We start from the raw sequence: 22,241 nt of genomic DNA, 5'->3' as shown, positions 1-22,241 counted from the left end.
AAAAGTAACGGTCCTAAGAAAGAGCCCTGAGGGACTACGTATTTGATTTCTGACTGGTGGCTGACTGTGTCGAATGCCTTGTAAGATCTATAATATTCCTAACTCTTTAATTTTGGAAACAAGATCAATCGTAGATGATAGTGCATTTGATTAAGTTCAAAAGTTAACTTTCCAAGTATCTATTTCTCTATGAATTCAAGAACACGTAAATATAGGAAAAATGGATAAAGAAAAACACTAATTTTTTTATTAAATAAATGTATTTCTTATAATCTACTAATGACACTAACTACTACAGCTGACTTGTGCCTTGAATAACAGTTTTCATGCCAGGTGGTTTCTGCTTTGGTAATCTGAAAAAATAAATATGTATAAACAATAATGAAAATCTGAAAGAAGCGATGCTTAGAAGTTGGAATCGTTACCGTAACAATACGGTACAATGAAGTTTAATTTAATAGAAAACGTAATTCACGTAATTGAATTCAAATTAAATATTTAACACGTGTATCCCCCTGACTAGTTTCGAGCACGTAAGAAGTTATTTATTTATTTATTACATCATGTTAAAAAAAAAGACGTGTGGCACTCGGGGACTGCCGCGGTAAAGCTATTGCATAGCATGCCTTCAAGCCACACCTCCGTGTCCATCGGAGTGGAGAGCGTGAGGTTTTTTCGTTACGGAATTTCTCGATTCGGTCCCCGCGCTCAAGGCCCGCGATAGAAGCTATGCAATAGCTTAAAAACAATAACCAGTGATATTACATCTCTTCTGCAGTTGCAACTTGCAAGTAAATACAAACGAATTTTATACGCAATATCATATTCTCTATATTGTTCGTAATAACAAATAATAATTGTATATAACCTGGTGTGTATGATCTTGCGCGGCGAGGACGGATGCACGAGGTCGTGTTGTCGCTCCCACGCCTGCCACTTCTGCTGCAAGCGCTGCCGGCGACGGTCCACGTAACTTATCTGTTCACAAACATAATACGTATGAAAATACAAAGTACATATATATTTTTTTTCAATTGTTTGTGGTATGCTAAATCCGAAAGTGTGAGGAACATTACATTTTTGCAAAACAAACTGCGCTATTTTTGTAAATTCAGCTGAATTTTGAAATTTCAGATATCGAATCCGTTGATCTTGAAAAAATCTCCTTTATTATATCAATTGATTGTGTCTGATTGGATTGATTTAATTTGCTACCATTTAAGAAATATACGCTTTATTTATGCAGAATTGTCGATATATGAAGCAATTTTAGATTATTTAAAGATAATTGAAAGAGGTTTGTGCAATATACGTCATCAAAAAATTTGTCCTAGGTTTATTGTAGTTAGTAGTAGTAGTATATGAACATACTCGTAATACACAAAATCTTATATATAAAAATGAAAAAAAATGAACGGCTGAACCGATTTCGATAATTCTTTTTTTATTATATTCCTTGAAGTACGAGGATGGTTCTTATGTAGAGAAAACGTAAACATTTACCACGGGCGAAGCCGCTAGTTTTATATAAAAGAGAATTTACATACTTTGCAACACCGAATACATATTTAAATAACGTACCACACAACTAGCAGGAATCCAGATGAAGGCGGTGACAAGCACGACCACGCCAACAATATTGTCTCGCAGGAAACCCAGCACATTGTTAATGTTTATATCTTCTATAATATCCCAAAATCGTTCCACGACATCTTGTATAGTTTTCTCGCAAACTCCCTGCAAATAAATTGTTATTACAAAATTACTCCGAATTCCAAATATAGGCCATATGTTAATACTCATAAAGTTCCAATTAGCATGGTGACAAAGACAAACCTTATTACAGAAACCTTGTATGCAAGGGGTACCGTCTGGGAGAATATCGTTGTGAGCCACCGGGAAACACGTCTTGTTCAAACTTTTGCGACAACAACGCTTACACGCATCCGCAACTATAAAACACAAACCATTATTTTTTTTTACAAATAATGGTTAGGGAGCCAGGTGCAAATTTGGTTAACTATTTCCTCTCAAGAGATAATTCGTCAGACGCATGAGAGTATAGTATTATAAAGCCTCGTGAACGTCAGCTGGCGCTCGGTTGGGGGGGTGCCTCCCACGCACATAGGAAAAAAAATACATTCATTCATTCATTTCCTCTCAGCTAAAAATTTGTCAAATTGTAGCTAACCCAATATCTCAACGAAAAAAAATAGTCAGCTGGTTACAACATGGTGTATTATACGTCAGCTGGTGTCTCGAACATGAAAGTTAAATTTAAAGAAAAATTTATTTTCCGTTATTTCCTCTCAAACAAAAATTTACCTGATGATACCTTATATGTAACTGTGGATAAATATATATGTCAGCTGGCTGTATCTGGGTGGAAAAACCGTCAGCTGATACGGGAGGCTACAACCGCTCTTCCCCCCAACCGAGCTCCAGCTGACGTTCACGAGGCTTCATAATACTATACTTTGATGCATTTTACTAATTACCGCTTGAGAGGAACTTGGTCATAAAATCTGCTGCTGGCTCCCGGACCATAATACAATGTGTATGTTTTTCTAAAAAGAATAGGAACTTAAAAATAATAAATGTGTAATTTGCGATTAGATTTTACTTTGTATGGTAGATTATTATTTATTATACTTTAAAAATGAATGAAATTTTTGCAACAAAGTATGAATTATAAACTTAAATGAGGGTATTATGACATGCCCTAGTGTTACCCTGTAAATAAAAAACAACATGAGTATGTGTATAGTTACCAATATCGCACATGCAGCTGTGCATGCCTTGCGTCTCGCAGTACGGCACGCACGAGCCGTTGCGGCACCGCCCGCGCTCTGCGCACTCGTGCTCGTCCGCTATCGCCGGCGCCTAAATTAATTTCATTTCATTAAAATATATGGAATAATTTGAATTGAATATAGTAAACTAGAGGTCCGCCCCGGCTTCGCCCGTGGTACATATTTCGCAATAAAAGGTAGCCTATGTCCTTTCTCGGGTATCAAAATATCTCAATACCAAATTTCATGCAAATTGGTTCTACTGAACCGCGTGATTGAGTAACAGACAGACAGACAGAGTTACTTTCGCATTTATAATATAAGTATGGATTAATTTATTGTGAGTGTTTTTTTTTTCTTTTTGACCGAATTACCCTGATGCCATACTAATCGTACCTGTTAATATTCCCGTAAATAAATCATAATTTGAAAAGCCATCAAATATAAACACGCTTAAAAGGCTTAAAATAATTCTCTGACAAAAAAGCGTGTGTGCCAAGCACACGTGTCAGAAGTCAAACTTCTGGCGAGATTGATTGATGTACCAAAATTGGCTTACCCCATGACGTGACGGTATCGCCATGACGCGACTTTGAAATTTTATTCTCAACGCGGCTAAAGAAGTTTAACTTCAAAAATGTCATTTCATAATTGGTCGAATAAATGACCTTGGGGCAGTCAGCGGAGGCGCCGTTGCAGGTGGCCTCGCCCTCGCACGCGGAGTGCGCCGCCTCGCGACACACCACGCCGGGCGGCGCGAACACGCAGCCCGCGCAGCACGGCGAGTTCTTGTCGCTGTACACAACATAAACAAGCTATTTTGTCAAGTTTTTGATGTCTGTTCCTTTATTTTGTTTATTATTGTAACACAGTGTTATGTAAATAAAATATTTATCTAGCTATGCGCTGTTAATTTGTTTATTTCATCATCAATAATAGCACCCGACCCCACCCCTAGAACAGAAATAGATATAGATCCTACTAGCTAGCTACTAGTTATTATTCTATGATTCTTCCCCTAAAACAAATACTGAAAAAATTCGTTAGATACGTTTAGCATCTATACGTTCAGAACACAGAGCGACCGGCAGCTGCTGCGAATCAGAACAGTTTATGCGGATGTGGCTCGGCCGAGGAAAAAAGCATCACATGTGTTAGAGCGCGCTTATAGTTTCATGAACTCCGATGGATTGCCCTATTACTGTTAATTTCCTTTATCCAAAACTACGGATAACAGCTGATATAAATAGTAAAGAAAATATCACATCATAACCTACCTACAAAGCGCGCCCTGATTCTTTCTTAGTTTGCAATTCTTGTCGCAGCACATATCGTTGTCTTCGGTACCTGAAACAATATGTTTCAAATCAGTTTTAATTTTAATTTACAACACAAATCACAATATAGCTATGCAAATTAAGACATATTACCTAATAATCCCGCATCACACTCTTCCCCGCCTTCGACACGTAAATTCCCGCAGAAGCTCTCTTCTGGCTCCGAAAAGCATCGGCCAGATTTAGCTTGCAACACTTTTCGAATCGACCGCAAACTGCATGGAGAAAATCGCTGAAACGATAAATAATATTCATATTGTATTATACAGTTAGTACAATTTTAAGAATAGTTTTCAAAAAATATTATATTTACTCACATAAAAATGGTTAATGATTTTTTGACAAATTATATTATTGCTTTTTAATCGCCTTCATAAAAGCTATAAATTCTACGCGTATTTATGCAATATTTTCAGAACTGCCGTTTTGAACATGTTAAACTAAATAGACGCGGTATCACAGCATCTGGATTGGTGCCTATAGATTCTATACATCCTTCTCTTTACTGACCTTATTATTAAGATCGTATCCGCTGACACTGTACGTGTACATGAGGTAGGAGCCCCCGTGGCTGGCAGCGGGCGAGCACTCGGCCACGTCGGGGTCGTGCTCCGAGCCCCAGTTGTGGCCGAACTCGTGCGCCGTCACCAGGTCCGCCTCGCGCGTGATCACGCGCTGCCCGTAGTGGTTGCGGGACGAGCTCAGACCAGAGTTCAGGTATAGCGTGTAGCCGTTCTTGAAGTATTCTATGTATGGGAATGTCTGTTAGGTATTTATGTATGTTTATTTCACAGTTGGGTTATGTGTTAACTCAGATTGGAGTTTTACACCGTGTAGCCGTATTCTATTTATCTGTTAGTAGATATTTATTTCTATAAGTGAATGGAGGTCAATGTATTTTTCTGGGTACATAAAGATATATTACAAACATTAGTGGATGTTTCGTTGACGGTTAGATCATTAGAAAGTTTCCTTGGAAGTTACTTTAGTTCTTTGTATGTAAATGATAGATATTCAGATATAGGAGTATGTTATGAAACGTTATAATATTTATGAAATCTCGAATGGAAAAAAATGAGTTCATTTTTTTTAAAAATCATCACACATAATAACATGTACTTGTACGACAATCTCCTTTACATGAAACGAATACCATAACATCAAAATAGAGAAGGCACTGCACCATAAACACTAATCGCTTCATCACTCAATTTAAAAGCGCTACAACAAAGCGTAACAAATTATAAAAAAGCAAAATAACGTAAACATAAATACATATCAAAAATTAAATAAAAGCAACAAAAAAGACACTCACATTTTGCACCATAAAGAGCTGAAAATAGAAAAAAAAAAACAATAAAAATTAACTCAATACGTATAAACAAATTAAAAAACAAATGGAAGCAAAATAATAATGGCAATCCAGGGGCATAGTCATTCAAATGATTAATAACTATGCCCAGGTTTAATCTCAAATTATACAATATATTAATATTTAAAGGTCAACACAACTTTTTCTACATCAAAAAAACACAAAAGTGACATAAGTACAGGATTGCATAAATAATATATGTATTTTAATATCATGCCTGGTGTACAAATGCCTCCAACGGAATTCCTTCTTGGCGAGCCGACGTAAGCCAACCCCAGAATACCGCCCTCAAACTTTAGATCCGTGAACAAGTGAGCCAAGCAAAAATCCTTGTGCGAATACTCGCGGCTAAAAACCTGAAAATGTTATTGTATAATAAATATTAATGCATTTTTGTGTACTTTAGAAAGAAAGAGTAACAAACATCCATACATCCATACATCCATACATCCTTACAAACTTTCGCCTTTATAATATATATTAGATTGCACATGGCAATACAGTTCATCAAAAATTTTATAACTACACTACTAAAATTGTCACAGATATAGGGATCAAAATATGTTATTAACCATTAATTTAAGATTAAATCTGAACCTCAAGTAAATTGCGCACGTCCCACTTCTCTCGAACCATATTGTAATGCGCCTCGCCACCGCGTACGCGTGTCGGCTCTGAATGAACCAGAATCTTTTTGATCACAAATCCCATACCCTTGAACCCATCCATATCCTGTAAAGTAATTTTAATAAATAATAATGATACGCACAATAATATATTATGAATTATTTTTTTATTTTCAACCCCTGAATCCCTATCTTATGAGAGAACAATGGCAATTTAATAAAATTAAAGAACAATTTTATTTACAACATGCATTTTATAAAAATAATGAAGCGCAGAAGAGGAGGACGTGGGTTCGAATCCCGCCTGGCGAATATTTTTTATATTATTTTCAAATGTTTCAAATATTTACGACACAGTTAAATTTAACACTGCAATGGGATGCATTATTATGGAAAAAATTATTTTATGTGATAATATATGGAAAAATCACAGTCATATTACCTGTCTATCTTGCCAAACGGTATCATTGTATATTTTATGTACCCGATCTATAAGACTTATCTGAAAAAATAGATAAAAACTTAATAATTGAAATAAAAAAAATATATTTGTATGCATTATATAATAAATAGCTACACAGAAATCGTACCAAATAGCTGATAGTTGTCTTGGTGTTACTAGAACCCATTTCCTGAAAGAATCTATAATCGGCGACTAGAAGTAACGGGCAGCGGGTTTTGGTCGGAGTATATTCATAGTCACTCTGCCGTTTTAGTCTCTTCCCACTCTTAGTATTAGTTTGTACTCTACTGGAGTCAATTTCTTTGTTAAATATATGATCCAAGTATTTATCTTTTTCAGATTGCTCTTGTATTGTCTCCAAATCTTCATTTTCTTCTTCTTCATCATCATCTTCCAATTCTATAACCATAATATAATGAATTTTAAAGCTATTCCACTTTTTTTTTTACTTTTACTTTCTAGTGTACACACAAATTTATTTAACTTGTTCCCTTTTCATATTTTCACCGTTCATGTTTTTATATTTGATCCAAAACTGTATATTGAAAATTCACAAACTAATATTTTAACATCAAAAATATATATTATATGAATGTGAGATTACCTTTTCCTTCTTTCACATAACCACAAACACGCGGCTTGTCTCCGCCAGAACCGGACCAACTAAAGCGAATATCGGAAGAGCGATATGTGATCATACTTTTCTCATCTAGATGCGGCAAGTGACGCCAAGAAGGCTGAATATTTATAGAAAAAAAAAGTATTAACTAATGGCACCATGTAAATTTATTTTAAAAACAATCGCAAAATCCTATTTTCTACCGATTTCAAAAAAAGGAAGATGTTCCCAATTTGCCAAATTTTTTTTGGTTGGTTCCGGTTGGTCCCATTTATCTTGTGTTCATCATTTTCGAAGTGGTTTATTTTATTAAATAAAAATAATTAAGTATGTAAACATCAACAACAACAAACTACAAACTAAGTATGTACTTCCAAATAATTTTTCACCGACTTATGTTGGGAAGATAATATGAATAAATATATTATATTTTTATAATTTTAACAAAACATGGTATGTATAAACTACATAACAATTTTTTCATTATCATTTTCAAGTAAAAAGCTTAGCTAAAGGTTTATTGGATATAAAAGTTTTAATCATTGCTATTTATTATTCAAATTATTTAAATAAAAATAAGAATAAAAAAAATTCCTTACTCTTTTCCCATCAGCTAAAATTACACTAAACTACATTGAATGAAAAGAGAAATGAGGTGCATGACTGATGATGACTAATGCAGTTCTCCGTGCATGGGGATGTTCTTATATCACCATCCTAATTAATATGATTTTATAAATTTATAAAGAATAAATTTGATCACGAGGCGGGACTCGAACCCGCATCCTTTCACGCCAATCCGGGGCATATAAGTTTTTCTTAAAATTTGAAATATTTCAATTACATTTTTATTTTAGACCTCACAATCTGCATTTTAAAACACTCAACCACTTGACTGTTGTGGTAGTTAATAATATTAGTTTAAAAAAACCTTATTATTTCTAATGTACCTCAATATGATATGTTTCCCCAGGTGTATGTATAATTCCCGTAATAACACCATCATCAATATGAATTTTTACATCAGATGCTGTCTCCCCAAACACTCTTCCAGTGTAAAAGTTTTCACGGTCTGAAAAAATACTTTCATCTGTCTTTGTTTTTTTATACAATTTGAATATAATCTATGCATACTTATATTATAAAACTGAAGAATTTGTTTGTTAGTCAGTTTTGTTGAATACTCTTATCAGGAAGTACTCAACCAATTACCTAAACACTTTCATTGTTCGATATTTATTTATTGTTAAGATATTATATGCAGCATATGTTCTGATGTAGTTAATTAATAAGAATTTCACATAAAAATAATTCAAATATGTAATACATAATTATATATTACCAATATGAACAATAGTTTTATTTCCATCACCATCTACTGCATAAGCCTTGAATTTTGAATGCAACACACTATTGTGAGGATGTAGAATTAACTTGAAATCCTTTCCTAAAGTGCGAAATTTTAGCTCTTTGATAGTATTGAACGGGTGCATAGACTGTTTTATTCCTCGCTTTACAACATGATGTTCAAGACTTGATGCGTGTAGTGTTTCAAAGTATCGCAGATTATGGTGAATTGAACCTGTAAATCAGAAACGACATAATATAATAATTAAAATCGATTAAAGAGAACGGTATCATTTATTTAAACAACGAAATATTTACGATATTTTATGATATTTAAAATACGTAATACTCACAATTAGCATTGTGAACAGTGACCAATAAAAACAGAATGCCATTTATAGGGATACTGGACATCATTATATTCATAATATTTTACGACTGGATTAATTTTAAAACAAAATTTAAATAATAAAAACAACTTTACAGCCCTTCAAATGTCAAATCACAAATGAAAGCATGATGAAAGCTGCACAGATTATGCCGGGTCCAGACTGGTGAAACGTAACATGCAATCTTAGATCATTACTTAATGATCTAAGCATGCAATGTAACATGCAATGAAAGAATTCACCGTCCACATTGCTGCAATGTATCACTTTGTAACAATAGTTTGGACGTCTTGCGCGCGCGAATTGAGCATTACACGCGCATGCTACGAGCATTACAAGCCGCGCGCGGAGCGATCCGAAATTTGTCGGTTTTTCGACGAACACAAAGGGGCAAGGAACACGACTACGGGAGGTTCGTAGTGAATGCGCGTCGAGCGCAGCTCAGCGCGCTATGCGTCCACACCAGCAGCGAACATGCAATGAAAGGCAGAATGCATTGCATGTTACGTTTCACCAGTCTGGACCCGGCATTACAGAGCATTTTGAATTTTCAAATAATAAGTTGCCTTGTTGCCATACCACACAGATCATACCATTTAAAAAGCATATAAAGGATTGTCTATGAATTGGTAGATAAAATATAGCTGCCGTCGATATTAGGGCCAATGGCCAATAAATTCAAATTTAATCGTACATAATCATCGTCCTATGATCGTCCTATACAAACCGTTTGTAATCTATATTTATGATGACAATGATAGCGCGCGCATACACCTCAAAAGTTGCTCGGCTAGTGTATATTTTTGTTCTATGGTAGCTAAAGGATGATAAATTAGCAATTATGTATTATATTTTATTAGCGGCTGTACTTGTTTTTAGTACAAGATTCAATTGAATAACTGGATATCAGTCAGGCCAGGCTGTCTTTGAATTAGACACACAGAATCCATACTATATAATATTATAAATGCGAAAGTAACTCTGTCTGTCTGTTAGAGATAAACGACGATAACATGGCGCGCCCCTCCAAATTACTGTTTCAATGTGTGTAGTGACATCCTAACGAAGGAGTTTGTATGTAGTTGTACGTATTCGTCTTTAGTACTTTACGTCCAGATTTGTTGGTCAACTAATCATAAGTTGCCGAGCGCCCAAGACAACGCACGTGTCGTTTTCATAGAATACTGGAATACATCAGTGCAGCGCCATTACTAATAATAATGAGCGATTAGAGCGTGACTAGTCGAGCAACAAATCCGTGGATTTGTTTTTGTTTGACGGCCGTCTCATTACGCACACATGCGTTGTGAATCTTGGTGGTCCATTGTAAATACTTTCACAAATACTTTCAAACGTTTTGAATTTTGGAGGGGCGCGCCATGTTATCGTAGTTTATCTCTACTCAATCACGCCTTAACTACTGAACCAATTTGCATGAAATTTGGTATAGAGATATTTTGATACCCGAGAAAGGACATAGGCTACTTTTTACCCCGGGACATAGGATAGGTTTTATCCCGGAAATCCCACGGGAAGGGGAACTACGCGGGTTTTTCTTTGACTGCGTGGGCGAAGCCGCGGGTGGAAAGCTAGTACTTAATATATAGTAGCTGACGCTAACGACAATATAATATTTTCTACACAGTAACCACTAAAAATTACAAATAAAATGTTTGTCTGCATTGCTTCACTCCTATTGGTCTTATCCACGTCTTAGCGTATGATATGATATGTTTAATGCATCCCATAACCCTTCACAATAAACGGAGGTATCTGTAGTTCCCGAGACTGGCTCGTTCAATCAAACAAACATACAGTCATCAATTCAGGCAGATTCTTAAATTTTGTCTACTTTGAAAACTCTTAAAAATATCAAAACATCTTAATATGTTAAAAAGTTAAAAAGTACAGTTTTCAATCCAAAGAATTACAATAATTACGACATCTATGTTATTTTTCAGAATTCATAAAATAATATGGAATCATTCATAAATCATTTATAAATTCTCTAAAGAGATAGGTAAATAAAAACAGTATATCAGGTATCATAGTTGTTTATTATTCCCAATTTGTTAATTTAATGAATTCCACCCCTAAGCCTCAAAACCAAGTGTAGAGTAGATTCTTTTTGAATATTATAGTCGGACAATGTGCGGCCATCTTCAAGTTGTTTTCCTGCAAAAATTAATCTTTGCTGGTCAGGTGGAATACCCTCTTTGTCTTGGATTTTTGCTTTCACATTCTCAATAGTGTCTGATGGCTCCACTTCTAATGTGATTGTTTTGCCTGTCAATGTCTTAACGAAAATCTGCATACCACCACGGAGTCGCAAAACTAAATGCAATGTAGATTCCTTTTGGATATTGTAATCTGAAAGTGTGCGACCATCTTCCAGCTGTTTGCCAGCAAAAATAAGTCTCTGTTGATCCGGTGGAATGCCTTCTTTGTCTTGGATTTTTGCTTTCACATTCTCAATAGTGTCTGATGGCTCCACTTCCAATGTGATTGTTTTGCCTGTTAATGTTTTTACGAAAATCTGCATACCACCTCTTAGACGAAGCACTAAATGCAATGTTGATTCCTTCTGGATATTGTAATCTGAAAGCGTACGACCATCTTCTAGTTGCTTCCCGGCGAAAATAAGTCTCTGCTGGTCTGGGGGAATACCTTCCTTGTCTTGTATTTTCGCTTTCACGTTCTCGATAGTGTCTGATGGCTCAACTTCCAATGTGATTGTTTTGCCTGTTAATGTTTTTACGAAAATCTGCATACCACCTCTTAGACGAAGCACTAAATGCAATGTCGATTCCTTCTGGATATTGTAATCTGAAAGCGTACGACCATCTTCTAGTTGCTTCCCGGCGAAAATAAGTCTCTGCTGGTCTGGGGGAATACCTTCCTTGTCTTGTATTTTCGCTTTCACGTTCTCGATAGTGTCTGATGGCTCAACTTCTAATGTGATTGTTTTGCCTGTCAATGTCTTAACGAAAATCTGCATACCACCACGGAGGCGCAAAACTAAATGCAATGTCGATTCCTTCTGGATATTATAATCAGAAAGTGTGCGACCGTCTTCTAGTTGCTTCCCGGCGAAAATTAATCTTTGCTGGTCAGGTGGAATGCCTTCTTTGTCTTGGATTTTTGCTTTCACATTCTCAATAGTGTCTGATGGCTCCACTTCCAATGTGATTGTTTTGCCTGTCAATGTCTTAACGAAAATCTGCATACCACCACGGAGGCGCAAAACTAAATGCAATGTCGATTCCTTCTGGATATTATAATCAGAAAGTGTGCGACCGTCTTCTAGTTGCTTCCCGGCGAAAATAAGTCTCTGCTGGTCTGGGGGAATACCTTCCTTGTCTTGTATTTTCGCTTTCACGTTCTCGATAGTGTCTGATGGCTCAACTTCTAATGTGATTGTTTTGCCTGTCAATGTCTTAACGAAAATCTGCATACCACCACGGAGGCGCAAAACTAAATGCAATGTCGATTCCTTCTGGATATTATAATCAGAAAGTGTGCGACCGTCTTCTAGTTGCTTCCCGGCGAAAATTAATCTTTGCTGGTCAGGTGGAATGCCTTCTTTGTCTTGGATTTTTGCTTTCACATTCTCAATAGTGTCTGATGGCTCCACTTCCAATGTGATTGTTTTGCCTGTCAATGTCTTAACGAAAATCTGCATACCACCACGGAGGCGCAAAACTAAATGCAATGTCGATTCCTTCTGGATATTATAATCAGAAAGTGTGCGACCATCTTCTAGTTGCTTCCCGGCGAAAATTAATCTTTGCTGGTCAGGTGGAATGCCTTCTTTGTCTTGGATTTTTGCTTTCACATTCTCAATAGTGTCTGATGGCTCCACTTCCAATGTGATTGTTTTGCCTGTCAATGTCTTGACAAAAATCTGCATACCACCCCTAAGACGCAATACTAAATGCAAAGTTGATTCCTTCTGAATATTATAATCAGAAAGTGTGCGACCATCTTCTAGCTGTTTTCCGGCAAAAATTAGTCTCTGCTGGTCTGGTGGAATGCCTTCCTTATCTTGAATTTTAGCCTTCACATTCTCAATTGTGTCTGATGGTTCCACTTCCAATGTGATGGTTTTGCCAGTCAGCGTCTTAACGAAAATCTGCATACCACCACGGAGACGCAAAACTAAATGTAAAGTTGATTCCTTTTGAATATTATAATCAGATAAGGTGCGACCATCTTCCAATTGTTTTCCAGCAAAGATCAGCCGCTGTTGATCTGGGGGAATGCCTTCCTTATCTTGTATCTTTGCTTTAACATTTTCAATTGTATCAGAAGGTTCAACTTCTAAAGTTATTGTTTTGCCAGTAAGAGTCTTCACAAATATCTGCATTTTGATCTGAAACATGGAAAAAATACATTTAAAAATCTTATTTAAAAAAAGAAACATTTTTTAGATTAGTAGGTAGGTTTTTTCAAAACGTTGCACAACTACAATAAATGTGAATCATCATCTATACTAACATTATAAAGAGGAAAGGTTTGTACTTAATTATGTATGTATGGGTTTCACGCATATACTACTGGACCGATTTCAAAAATATTTAAGATACTTATTCCGAAAGGAATTCGTTTTTGCAGAATATATCATTTTAATTAGGTATTTATAGTATTAATTTCAACATTTGTTGCGAACAGGAAACGACGCTATTAAAAATGTAGGTCATTGAAAATTAACTATAAGTAACCTACTAGAAATTAGAATAAACTAGTGCGTCACAGGTCACTACTCTTCCGTAAGTATTTATATTCCAGTGTAAAATTGTTTTAGGTACCTACAACCTTAATAAAAATAAGCACAAAAGAATCACACAACGTTAGAAAACAATTATTTATGTACTATTTCTTAATATTACATTTATAAATTCTTATAATGCTTATAATCCATAAGCATTACAATTTACAACAATCACACAATGGCACAATGGCGACGTTTTATCGTAGGTATCTACGCAGTTATGTTACTGCACAAATAGTTCATTAGATCAATGAAGAATTAGTATTAAAAATACGGTTAAAATAGAAAAACATACTTACAATGTAATTTCACCACCAGAATTTATCAATTTTTATTTTATTTGAATCCAATAATTATTATAAAAGCAAGTAAATGCTCACGAGATGTAACACACGTTTTACTCTTTCGCTTTCTCTTTATTAAATACGGCCAATATTGAGAGACGAACCTTTTTATAGACTTCATGCGTCGATCAATACACTTCTTGAAACATGGCGGTGAATGACGAAGTTCACCGACTTTTGTTGTTTGTCCCTTTTTTTAATATTGAAATATATGAGATAGCAATAGATGATAAACAAGATTCTAGAACGTGGGCGAATTTTTCTTTGTGACGTATTATGATGTATCATATTCTGCGTATAACAATGTTGATGCAAAACATTGAAATAATATTATTGTCCTACGCAGAAACAAATTAGATTGGAAATGTATTTTAGGAGATATTTATAAGCACATTGTACTTATTTAATATTTACGTTCTACTTATTCTTACTTAATCTTTGTTCAGATCGCTTAATTAAGTTAGGTACTTACATGGTACTTACTTACTTATCTTTTGTTAAACTAGTTAGTTAGGTAAGGGTACATAGTGCAAATAACAAATAGGTACTTACTTCATAATACATATTATCATTCGAGAATATTCTAGTGAGCTGTGAGCTAAACCATAAAAAAATCTAACCTTACTTCTATATCAATCACAAAATACCTAACCTAAGTAGTTAAGTACCTATTATTCACAAAATACCAATTGAATAGCCTTAGGTATTAGATATTTATTAATGCCTTCGTTACATTATATTATTCTAGGATAGGTACCTAGTTTACTGTTAGGTACCTACTACCTACCCATTTTAGTTGTCTACCTAATAAACAGTATAGATATTTTTTTAACCTTTATAGTACAGGTACTTAAGCACATGTACTTAATAATGTTTAGATAATATGTATGAACCTACACTTTGTGCAAGGTAAATTATGTTACCTGTCACCTACCTTAACATTGTTAGTTGATCATATTGACTTCTGACTTGTCAACTAGGTACAGAGAGAGACCCATGAGAAATTTTTGATAGGTAAGTTATCATAGGCCGATTTGTTTATAAATTATATGTCTCATCTGGTTATCATATCAGTGAAAGTCAATACCCCACGGTCTCCTCTACTATAACAAAGCAATACTTAGGATAATGTGTTTTAATTGAGTCTAACAGGGTAAATATAAATAAATTCAAATAAAAATTAAACATTTTATATTCAAGAACTATTTAATAAATTACTACGTTTACATTTAACAATAATTATTTTCCAGGTTGTGCATCACTGGTTTCCCATGGCCTTGGACCACGCTTGTTCTCCCAGTTATCTATGTCTAGCTTTTGTATTTCTTCATAAGCATCTTCTAAAGTTGGTTCTCTTGCTTTATGAAGTCCCATTTTTTCAGCTTCTTCTTTGGTAACACCCTTAACTCTAGCAAACTGATATCTACAAAAAACAATACAAAATCCATACTAATATTATAAAGCTGAAGAGTTTGTTTGAACGCGTTAATCTCAGGAACTACTGATCCGATTTGAAAAATTCTTTTGGTATTAGACAGCCCATTTATCAAGGAAGGCTATAGGCATATCATCTCGCCAAGACCAACAGGAACGGAGTGTTTTTCAAAACATGGAACTCGCAACAATTGTTTTTCCAAAATAAGATTAATTGCCCATGGTGCATACATAGTCTATACAGCTATACTACACTGTCATCACATACGATTTGTAAGCAGTTTTTAAAGTGAAACTTTTATTTTTTAACTCAGTTTTGTAGTTCCCGAGATTAGCCTGTTCAAACAAATTGTCCAGTGTTATTATATAATATTGGCAGTCGGTATAAAGTATAAGTTTAAAAGTGTAGAAATATACATAGTATGTAAATATTTCAAATATTTTATTATTATGTCCACTACATAGATAGATATACATTGCATTATTTAAGTATTGGGAATAAGGGGAAAGATCATGGGTAGATTTTATTGAAAGCCCCGAGGTATTTCAGATATCAGTAAGGTAAATAAAATTTTGGAGTTTGTAACCCCATTAAAAACCAACATTTAAAAGTAGGTAATAGTTTTATCAGTTTACCTAACTTGTGTCCATTCTCGTAAGCCGAATGATCCACCTACTACAAATAATATAAAAGGCAGCCCATACTTTACAGACTTCCTTTTACTTAGTTCTTTCAGGTTTTTAGTTAATATATTTATTTGATCCATTATATTTTATTGTTATTCATATTCATGTTACAATCATCTACAATAAATTTACATGAGGTTAAATTAATTTAATCTATTTCCCATGTTTTCTTGGCAATTACAATATTAATGTTAATGTCATTGTCATATTTTGTCAAATGTGGATGGACATTGGACTGTGGACAGTCGGCGGACCGGCGGACAGTAAACGTCAACTGTCAAATCAAATTATGCCCGTAGACAGAGATTCTCTGTCTACGATTGCCCTATACCACAGACATGTATATTAAGTAGACAACGCAAGTACCGCGATCTGTATGAAAACCAAGCGTGTCATATTTTTTGTACTGACCTTGACGCGTTATGACGTCACGAGCACTTTTTAGTGATGGTAATTTCATTTTACGCTAAATCGATTAGGACGCCACTCGCGCGGCGATTCTAGTATCGTCCTATCCCATCGAAGTAAATCGAAAGAAATCAGATTAAACTAAGTAGATCTATGTCTAAGAGGTAGTTAAATAAATGAATCGTAATCGATTACTAAATCGATTCAAGACAGAAAAATGATAATTACCATAGACAGAGGAATGATAAAATAAAGTTATAAACCTTTTAATATTCTAACAAGTAAACTAATGTGTTTTAGCTTTTTCTTACATATGCCCATTGAGTTACCATGTACTACGTACTTGAGTGGCCATCGAAAGAAAGTAATGAAACTGTCAATCAATCAATCTTTATGTCCCGTTGCATCGATCCATTTTTCTTTTATGTTCGGGTTACTTGGAAAACTGAAAAAACAAACATAGTCTAAGCAATAAGGAGTTTTCTTAAAAAACTCCCAAGATGACACTTTAACTAATGGCGTCCATGTCATAATATTTATTTTTAGTACCTTTGTATTAAAATACTTAAAAGTTCTAGGTCAAGTCGTATTAAATGACAAAAAAAATCTATGCCTTTTTTTCTGAAAAATTGCTCCTTCAAATTGTCATTTTTCTGTTCGATTATAAAATCGATTAGAATCGAGAACTGTTGCATCAAATGAACATCACTAACCACAAAATTGGACAGAAAAATGAGAACAGAAAAATGAGAAGACGCTATTCATTGCTTGTTATCATACGACGCGATCTTTACCGTGCCAAGTAAAAGCCGCAATGTATTCCGAATCATTTCGTATGATTTGGTATCCGTGTTTGTCACGATCGTTTTCCACAGATATTCTTTATTTGATTTTAAAATAAATAGTGCATATTCTGATCAGAAACTTACCGGTGGAAGGAAACATCTCTGCTAACTCGGCCACTCACAGCTGTGGAGTTTCTACAGTTTATAACGGCGCAATTCGGCATTTTACTTTATTCAGCTTCACGTCTTTCCTTGGCGAACTGCAAGCGCGGACTGAGTGTAGGCCAGCGTCAAGTACGGTTCATAAACTTAGTTTGGACACGGGAAGTACATACACTCGCTTAGTCTATCTTGATACATGTCTGTGCCCTATACCAAAGAGTATATAATGTATAATAGGGCACCTATACAGTGCCACAAACTTAGAGCATATACAGACGCTCCGATTTGGTTTGTGCCAACCATATTGGAACCGACATGGCAACCATTCCAACCTCAGAGGAATAAACCTATAGAGTACTTGTATCGAGCGTATACAATTTACATATATTTGTTTCTCTCTATCTAAAGAAAACGTCGTATGAAAGAATGAGATAGCTATAGACTACAAGCTACGTTTCAACATAGTCATGGCACCATTTTTACTATAGGTACGTATTTAGATAGATAGAAGGTGATAGTGATGGGATGTGCTTCCATCGATAAAATCGTGAATGCATTTTGCATTTACGGTTTCGTGAAATAATAAATAATAAAAAAAAAAACAAAATTAATCATAAATTTCAGTTGAATACATTATTTGTTTAATCCTACGAATATAATAAATGCGAAATTATGCGAGAATGGATAACTTTCTCTTTCACTGCTGAACCGATTACAATGAAATTTTGTACATACACACATAGGATAGGTTTTATACCGGAAATCCCACGTGAACGGGAACTGTGCGGGATTTTCTTTAAAAACGCGGGCGGAAAGCTAGTAAGTATATTTTAAAATAAATTTTAAAACTTGAAATGTAACTAATTTAAAATAAAGATCAATAAAGTTAAAGGAGTGAGGAGAAAGGCACAGTCAGCATGAATTTTAACAAGTTCATAAAAGGACAGTCTTAAAGAAAACATTTTCCTTACATCCTACTAATAAAGCGAAAGTTTGTGAGGATGGATGTTTGTTACTCTTTCACGCGAATACTACTAAACCGATTACAATGAAATTTGGAAAAATTACTTTTGATCCCGTAAATCCCACAGGAATGGGAACTATGCGGGTTTTTCTTTGAAAACGCATGTATATTAACCCATTGACCACCGAGCGGCCCGATCGGGCCGAGACACAATAGATTTTCTATTGTGTCTGTGATCCGAGGACTGACGGATTAAGTATGTATTTCAATAGTAGTTTCTCATCTATGAGAACTGCCATTTAATCAACCGTTTAATTTTCACATAGTTACACATTTAAAGTACCTAAATGTGTAAAAAAAATTCCAAATAAAAATTCACTCACACACAATTAATGTATTTATTATCTAAAGGAACAAAAAAAAAAACGTAAGCGTAAGATTGCACAATTCTTCTAGAGTATCCATCTTGATAACACGCAGGCTCGAAATGCAGTGAACACAATCTAGCAAATTTCGACGGCGTCCAATCTACACGTCTCATGTTTTATACCCATTTTTTATTTAGCTCTGGAAATCTAAAAAAAAATGAATTTATTAATAATCTAAAAGAGAAACAACAAACTAAACAGATAAGTCAAATAAAACAACCACGTGGTATTTTTTATTTTCCTGCTGTAGAAAATTTACATCTATTATTTGCTACAACAACTACATATAAATCTGATATAAGAAACAAAATAAATAAATCAACGTTAATATGAAATAGATTTTTTGTCATAAATCGATAATATACGCTAGATGTGTTACAACACTACGGTGGTAAACAAAATGCCAAACGTGATAATATTGTGACATTTTTTAAAAATTATTTAATTCTTTTGTATTCCACAACCCCATAAAGTGGGTAAATGTTACAGTTACAACATAAACTTATAAAAAAGCGCTTGATAAAACCTTCAAATAGGGTTAGAACATAAATATTTATCAATTTGCTGAAAATCACTTACCGATGGAAAGATATTTCTTCATTGTTTTCATCCAAAACTCCCATTCGACTAGTAATAGCCGGTAGCTAAACATACAATAGTCATTTTAGCACACTGACAAATAAAAAGAAACACTAAACACTTTATATTTTCTAAATATTTCGTTAAAAACACTTGACGCACCGAGACCTCCAGCTGGAAGGCAAACAAAACTTAGCCGGCGCGCTACGTTTGAAGACAGTGCAGATACTCTATCGCTATCTCAATCTGACTTATGCTGTTATTGACTAAGAGTAAGTAGATTAGAAAATATGTATTTTGTTCTGTCTCAATATAAGAACTCTATAGGTTTATTCCTCTGAGATTCCAACATTGCTACAGATTGTCCGACGGGGCCTTCCAGCTGTCAGTTGACCATAGAGTAATATGTCAGTTGACCATAGTACGAAGAGAATGGGCTAAATTCTACTATAGAAATAGAGAAAATTACAGTCATATGCGGCTCTTATAACATATTTTTTAAGGTTTTTAATGTAGCCGCACTGTCAATTTTTTTTAATACTTCTAACATAATAAAATACGCTTGATTTCTGGCATCTCTATTTGCGTAATCTTTGTTACTTAAGTCCCACAAACAGGGAACTGGGAAAGTCTTTATATAGTTCCAGTAATTTTATTAATATGTCACGTTCGGTGACCGTAACTCCCTCGGCATTCATGTTGACGTCCTACACCGGCGGCGTTGCGAACAAAGAATATACTACTCTCTAACGAGAATGAGAGATGGTTGCGAATGTGAATATGTATTATCCTTCTCAAAAAAAGAAAAAAGTTCTCTATGTTATTGACAGCAAAGACCATAGACAAACTAAGTAAATTTATAAAATGGCGGATCTGTATGAGTGACGTATGTGTTGTGTTTATGAAATTGTAATATTTTAAAGTGTTGTGGATAAAATATGAATTGAACTTCATCGTATATTCATCCTTTCCAGTTCTGTTTTCGGTAAGTTTTAAATTTAAAGTTCCTATCCTTATTTCTTTGAATTCAAAATGGTTTAGGGCTGTTACGCGATGGAGCAAATTGTAGGCGGACGGATTGTGAAGTACGATTTACTAAAGGACGAATTACTTCGTGCAAATAATATTGTCATAGAGGTCTACATTCACAGCAATACTTTTCTTCAAATGAAAAATGATTCAATTATCTTCTTGAGACATAAACATTTCTAAGTCGTGATAAAGATTGGTATTCTTAGTTTCCGTATTCGAACATAAATCATGCAAATTTTGTAGGTAACGATTGTGTACAGTAAATTAAAGTTTGATTTTTTTTTCATTTCAATATGTCCTCTTTTACTATAATAAATAAACAATTAAAAACTAAACATATTATAATATATTATATTATAAGTAACAGAAACAGAAAGACAGGAATAAATTTAAGAATGCACTACTATATTGTAGGTGTTACAATATAAATAAATTTAAATGGAAAAATAATTATTAAAATTATATTAATAACTCAGGCCCCGGAACCATAGACACAATAGAAAATCTATTGTCGTGGACCGATCGGGCCGCTTGGGGCTCAATGGGTTAAGACATTCATAAGTTACAGGTGGTGTAATTAACTCAACTTTCTTTTATATAGATTAAACTCCTGTTTTTAACTGTGTGTATCCAAATCCACTTTGCCTTTAATCCACAGAATTTGTTCAAGATATAATTTGAAAGAATGGACAACAAAATTATAACAATTTTTTTTCTTCCTACCAAATGGTGGAAATTGTAAGAATGCTAAATGACCCATTCATTTAGTGTTTTTCTATCATATAATGGAGTTATTTAATTTTTTTTTTCATTATTAATATGCACACTTATTAGAATCAATATCTATAAGATACAATGCACAATCTTATTTTGTGTCATTAATGGGTACTTCAAATATAAACAGAGGACTTTGATTTATACTGAATAGCTGATGTACAATAATGTGGATAAATGGAACTTTAATCTCTTTTTTTTCTCTGTGTATTGGATTGATTTTGCCTGTCAATGTTGTATTTTGTATACAGGCTGGGTTTTTGAGACAGGTCAGTAAGTACAGGTACCTTAACCTGAAGAAGATTATGCCTGTGTATTTGAACCTGGTGAGGTGTTGTGACTTACTGTTGTTTCTGAAATAACTTTTCTGTTGCAAAATAAGTAATAATTTTAATGGATTTATCGTTTTTCAATTTAAAATGTATGGGAAATATTTTTAGCAATTTCTGTTTTTTCTACTATTCAAACATAAAATGTAGCACATAGAGTATTTTGATCCCCACATGAAATAGGATTGATGGCCAAAAAGTTTTTTTTTTTTCATTATTTTAGCCAGTCATTGTTGACTGTAATTTTTTTCCAAAATTTGTCAATACGTTTCAGAATAACTTAAAAATTGTAGATGGTCTCCTAGGAGTGTTTTCCTAAGATTTCCCCACTTAAAAAAAGGAGTGTTTTCCTGTAGCTGTAACAGTAAATTTACCTGCCCTTACTGACCCATCTCAAAAATCCATCCTGTATCACTTGCAACACCATCCAAAGGGAGAGTACTTTGAATCTTAGTACTGTATACAGAAAATTTTACTTAAAGGGAACACTCCATTGCTTTTGAAAAGAAACAATCTGTGTTCAAAAAAACTTAATCCTGATTTTGGCTCTATGTATAATGTTATTTTTACCAAAACTCTAAACCATAAAACATTTTCAA

The 22,241-nt window shown here is 34.3% G+C and overlaps 4 protein-coding genes across 4 annotated transcripts in view; 1 reads left to right on the top strand and 3 right to left on the bottom strand.

Annotated features, from left to right (window-relative positions):
- Positions 1-242: 242 nt before the first annotated feature.
- Tace (ADAM 17-like protease Tace) lies at positions 243-9,048 on the bottom strand. Its single transcript, XM_090113140.1, has 17 exons — positions 8,910-9,048; positions 8,552-8,791; positions 8,160-8,281; positions 7,195-7,327; positions 6,718-6,989; positions 6,570-6,629; positions 6,099-6,233; positions 5,719-5,857; positions 4,640-4,875; positions 4,223-4,361; positions 4,070-4,139; positions 3,461-3,587; positions 2,772-2,883; positions 1,837-1,952; positions 1,582-1,737; positions 869-978; positions 243-353 (listed from the first exon to the last, which is right to left on the bottom strand). Exons 1-17 carry the CDS (start codon positions 8,980-8,982, stop codon positions 293-295), a joined length of 2,301 nt encoding a protein of 766 aa, XP_089969266.1. The 5' UTR covers positions 8,983-9,048; the 3' UTR covers positions 243-292.
- Positions 9,049-10,983: 1,935 nt separating this feature from the next.
- On the bottom strand, positions 10,984-14,172 carry Ubi-p63E (Polyubiquitin-63E). The gene is made up of 2 exons (XM_090113185.1): positions 14,016-14,172; positions 10,984-13,317 (listed from the first exon to the last, which is right to left on the bottom strand). Exon 2 carries the CDS (start codon positions 13,309-13,311, stop codon positions 11,023-11,025), a length of 2,289 nt encoding a protein of 762 aa, XP_089969311.1. The 5' UTR covers positions 13,312-13,317; positions 14,016-14,172; the 3' UTR covers positions 10,984-11,022.
- Positions 14,173-15,234: 1,062 nt separating this feature from the next.
- l(3)neo43 (cytochrome c oxidase assembly protein COX16 homolog l(3)neo43) lies at positions 15,235-16,363 on the bottom strand. The gene is made up of 2 exons (XM_090113218.1): positions 16,131-16,363; positions 15,235-15,483 (listed from the first exon to the last, which is right to left on the bottom strand). Exons 1-2 carry the CDS (start codon positions 16,259-16,261, stop codon positions 15,300-15,302), a joined length of 315 nt encoding a protein of 104 aa, XP_089969344.1. The 5' UTR covers positions 16,262-16,363; the 3' UTR covers positions 15,235-15,299.
- Positions 16,364-20,357: 3,994 nt separating this feature from the next.
- Csk (C-terminal Src kinase) overlaps positions 20,358-22,241 on the top strand; it is a 37,605-nt gene continuing 35,721 nt past the window's right edge. The window contains exon 1 of the mRNA XM_090113257.1: positions 20,358-20,492. The gene's annotated coding sequence lies outside the window, so the exon portion shown is untranslated. The remainder of the gene's footprint in view (positions 20,493-22,241) is intronic.

Source organism: Colias eurytheme, chromosome 19 (genome assembly GCF_061535395.1).
Source record: "Colias eurytheme isolate Ceu_HAF_F1 chromosome 19, ilColEury1 Martin Lab GWU primary, whole genome shotgun sequence".
NCBI classification, from domain to species: domain Eukaryota; kingdom Metazoa; phylum Arthropoda; class Insecta; order Lepidoptera; family Pieridae; genus Colias; species Colias eurytheme.
This window is presented reverse-complemented; position numbering and strand designations above follow the sequence as displayed.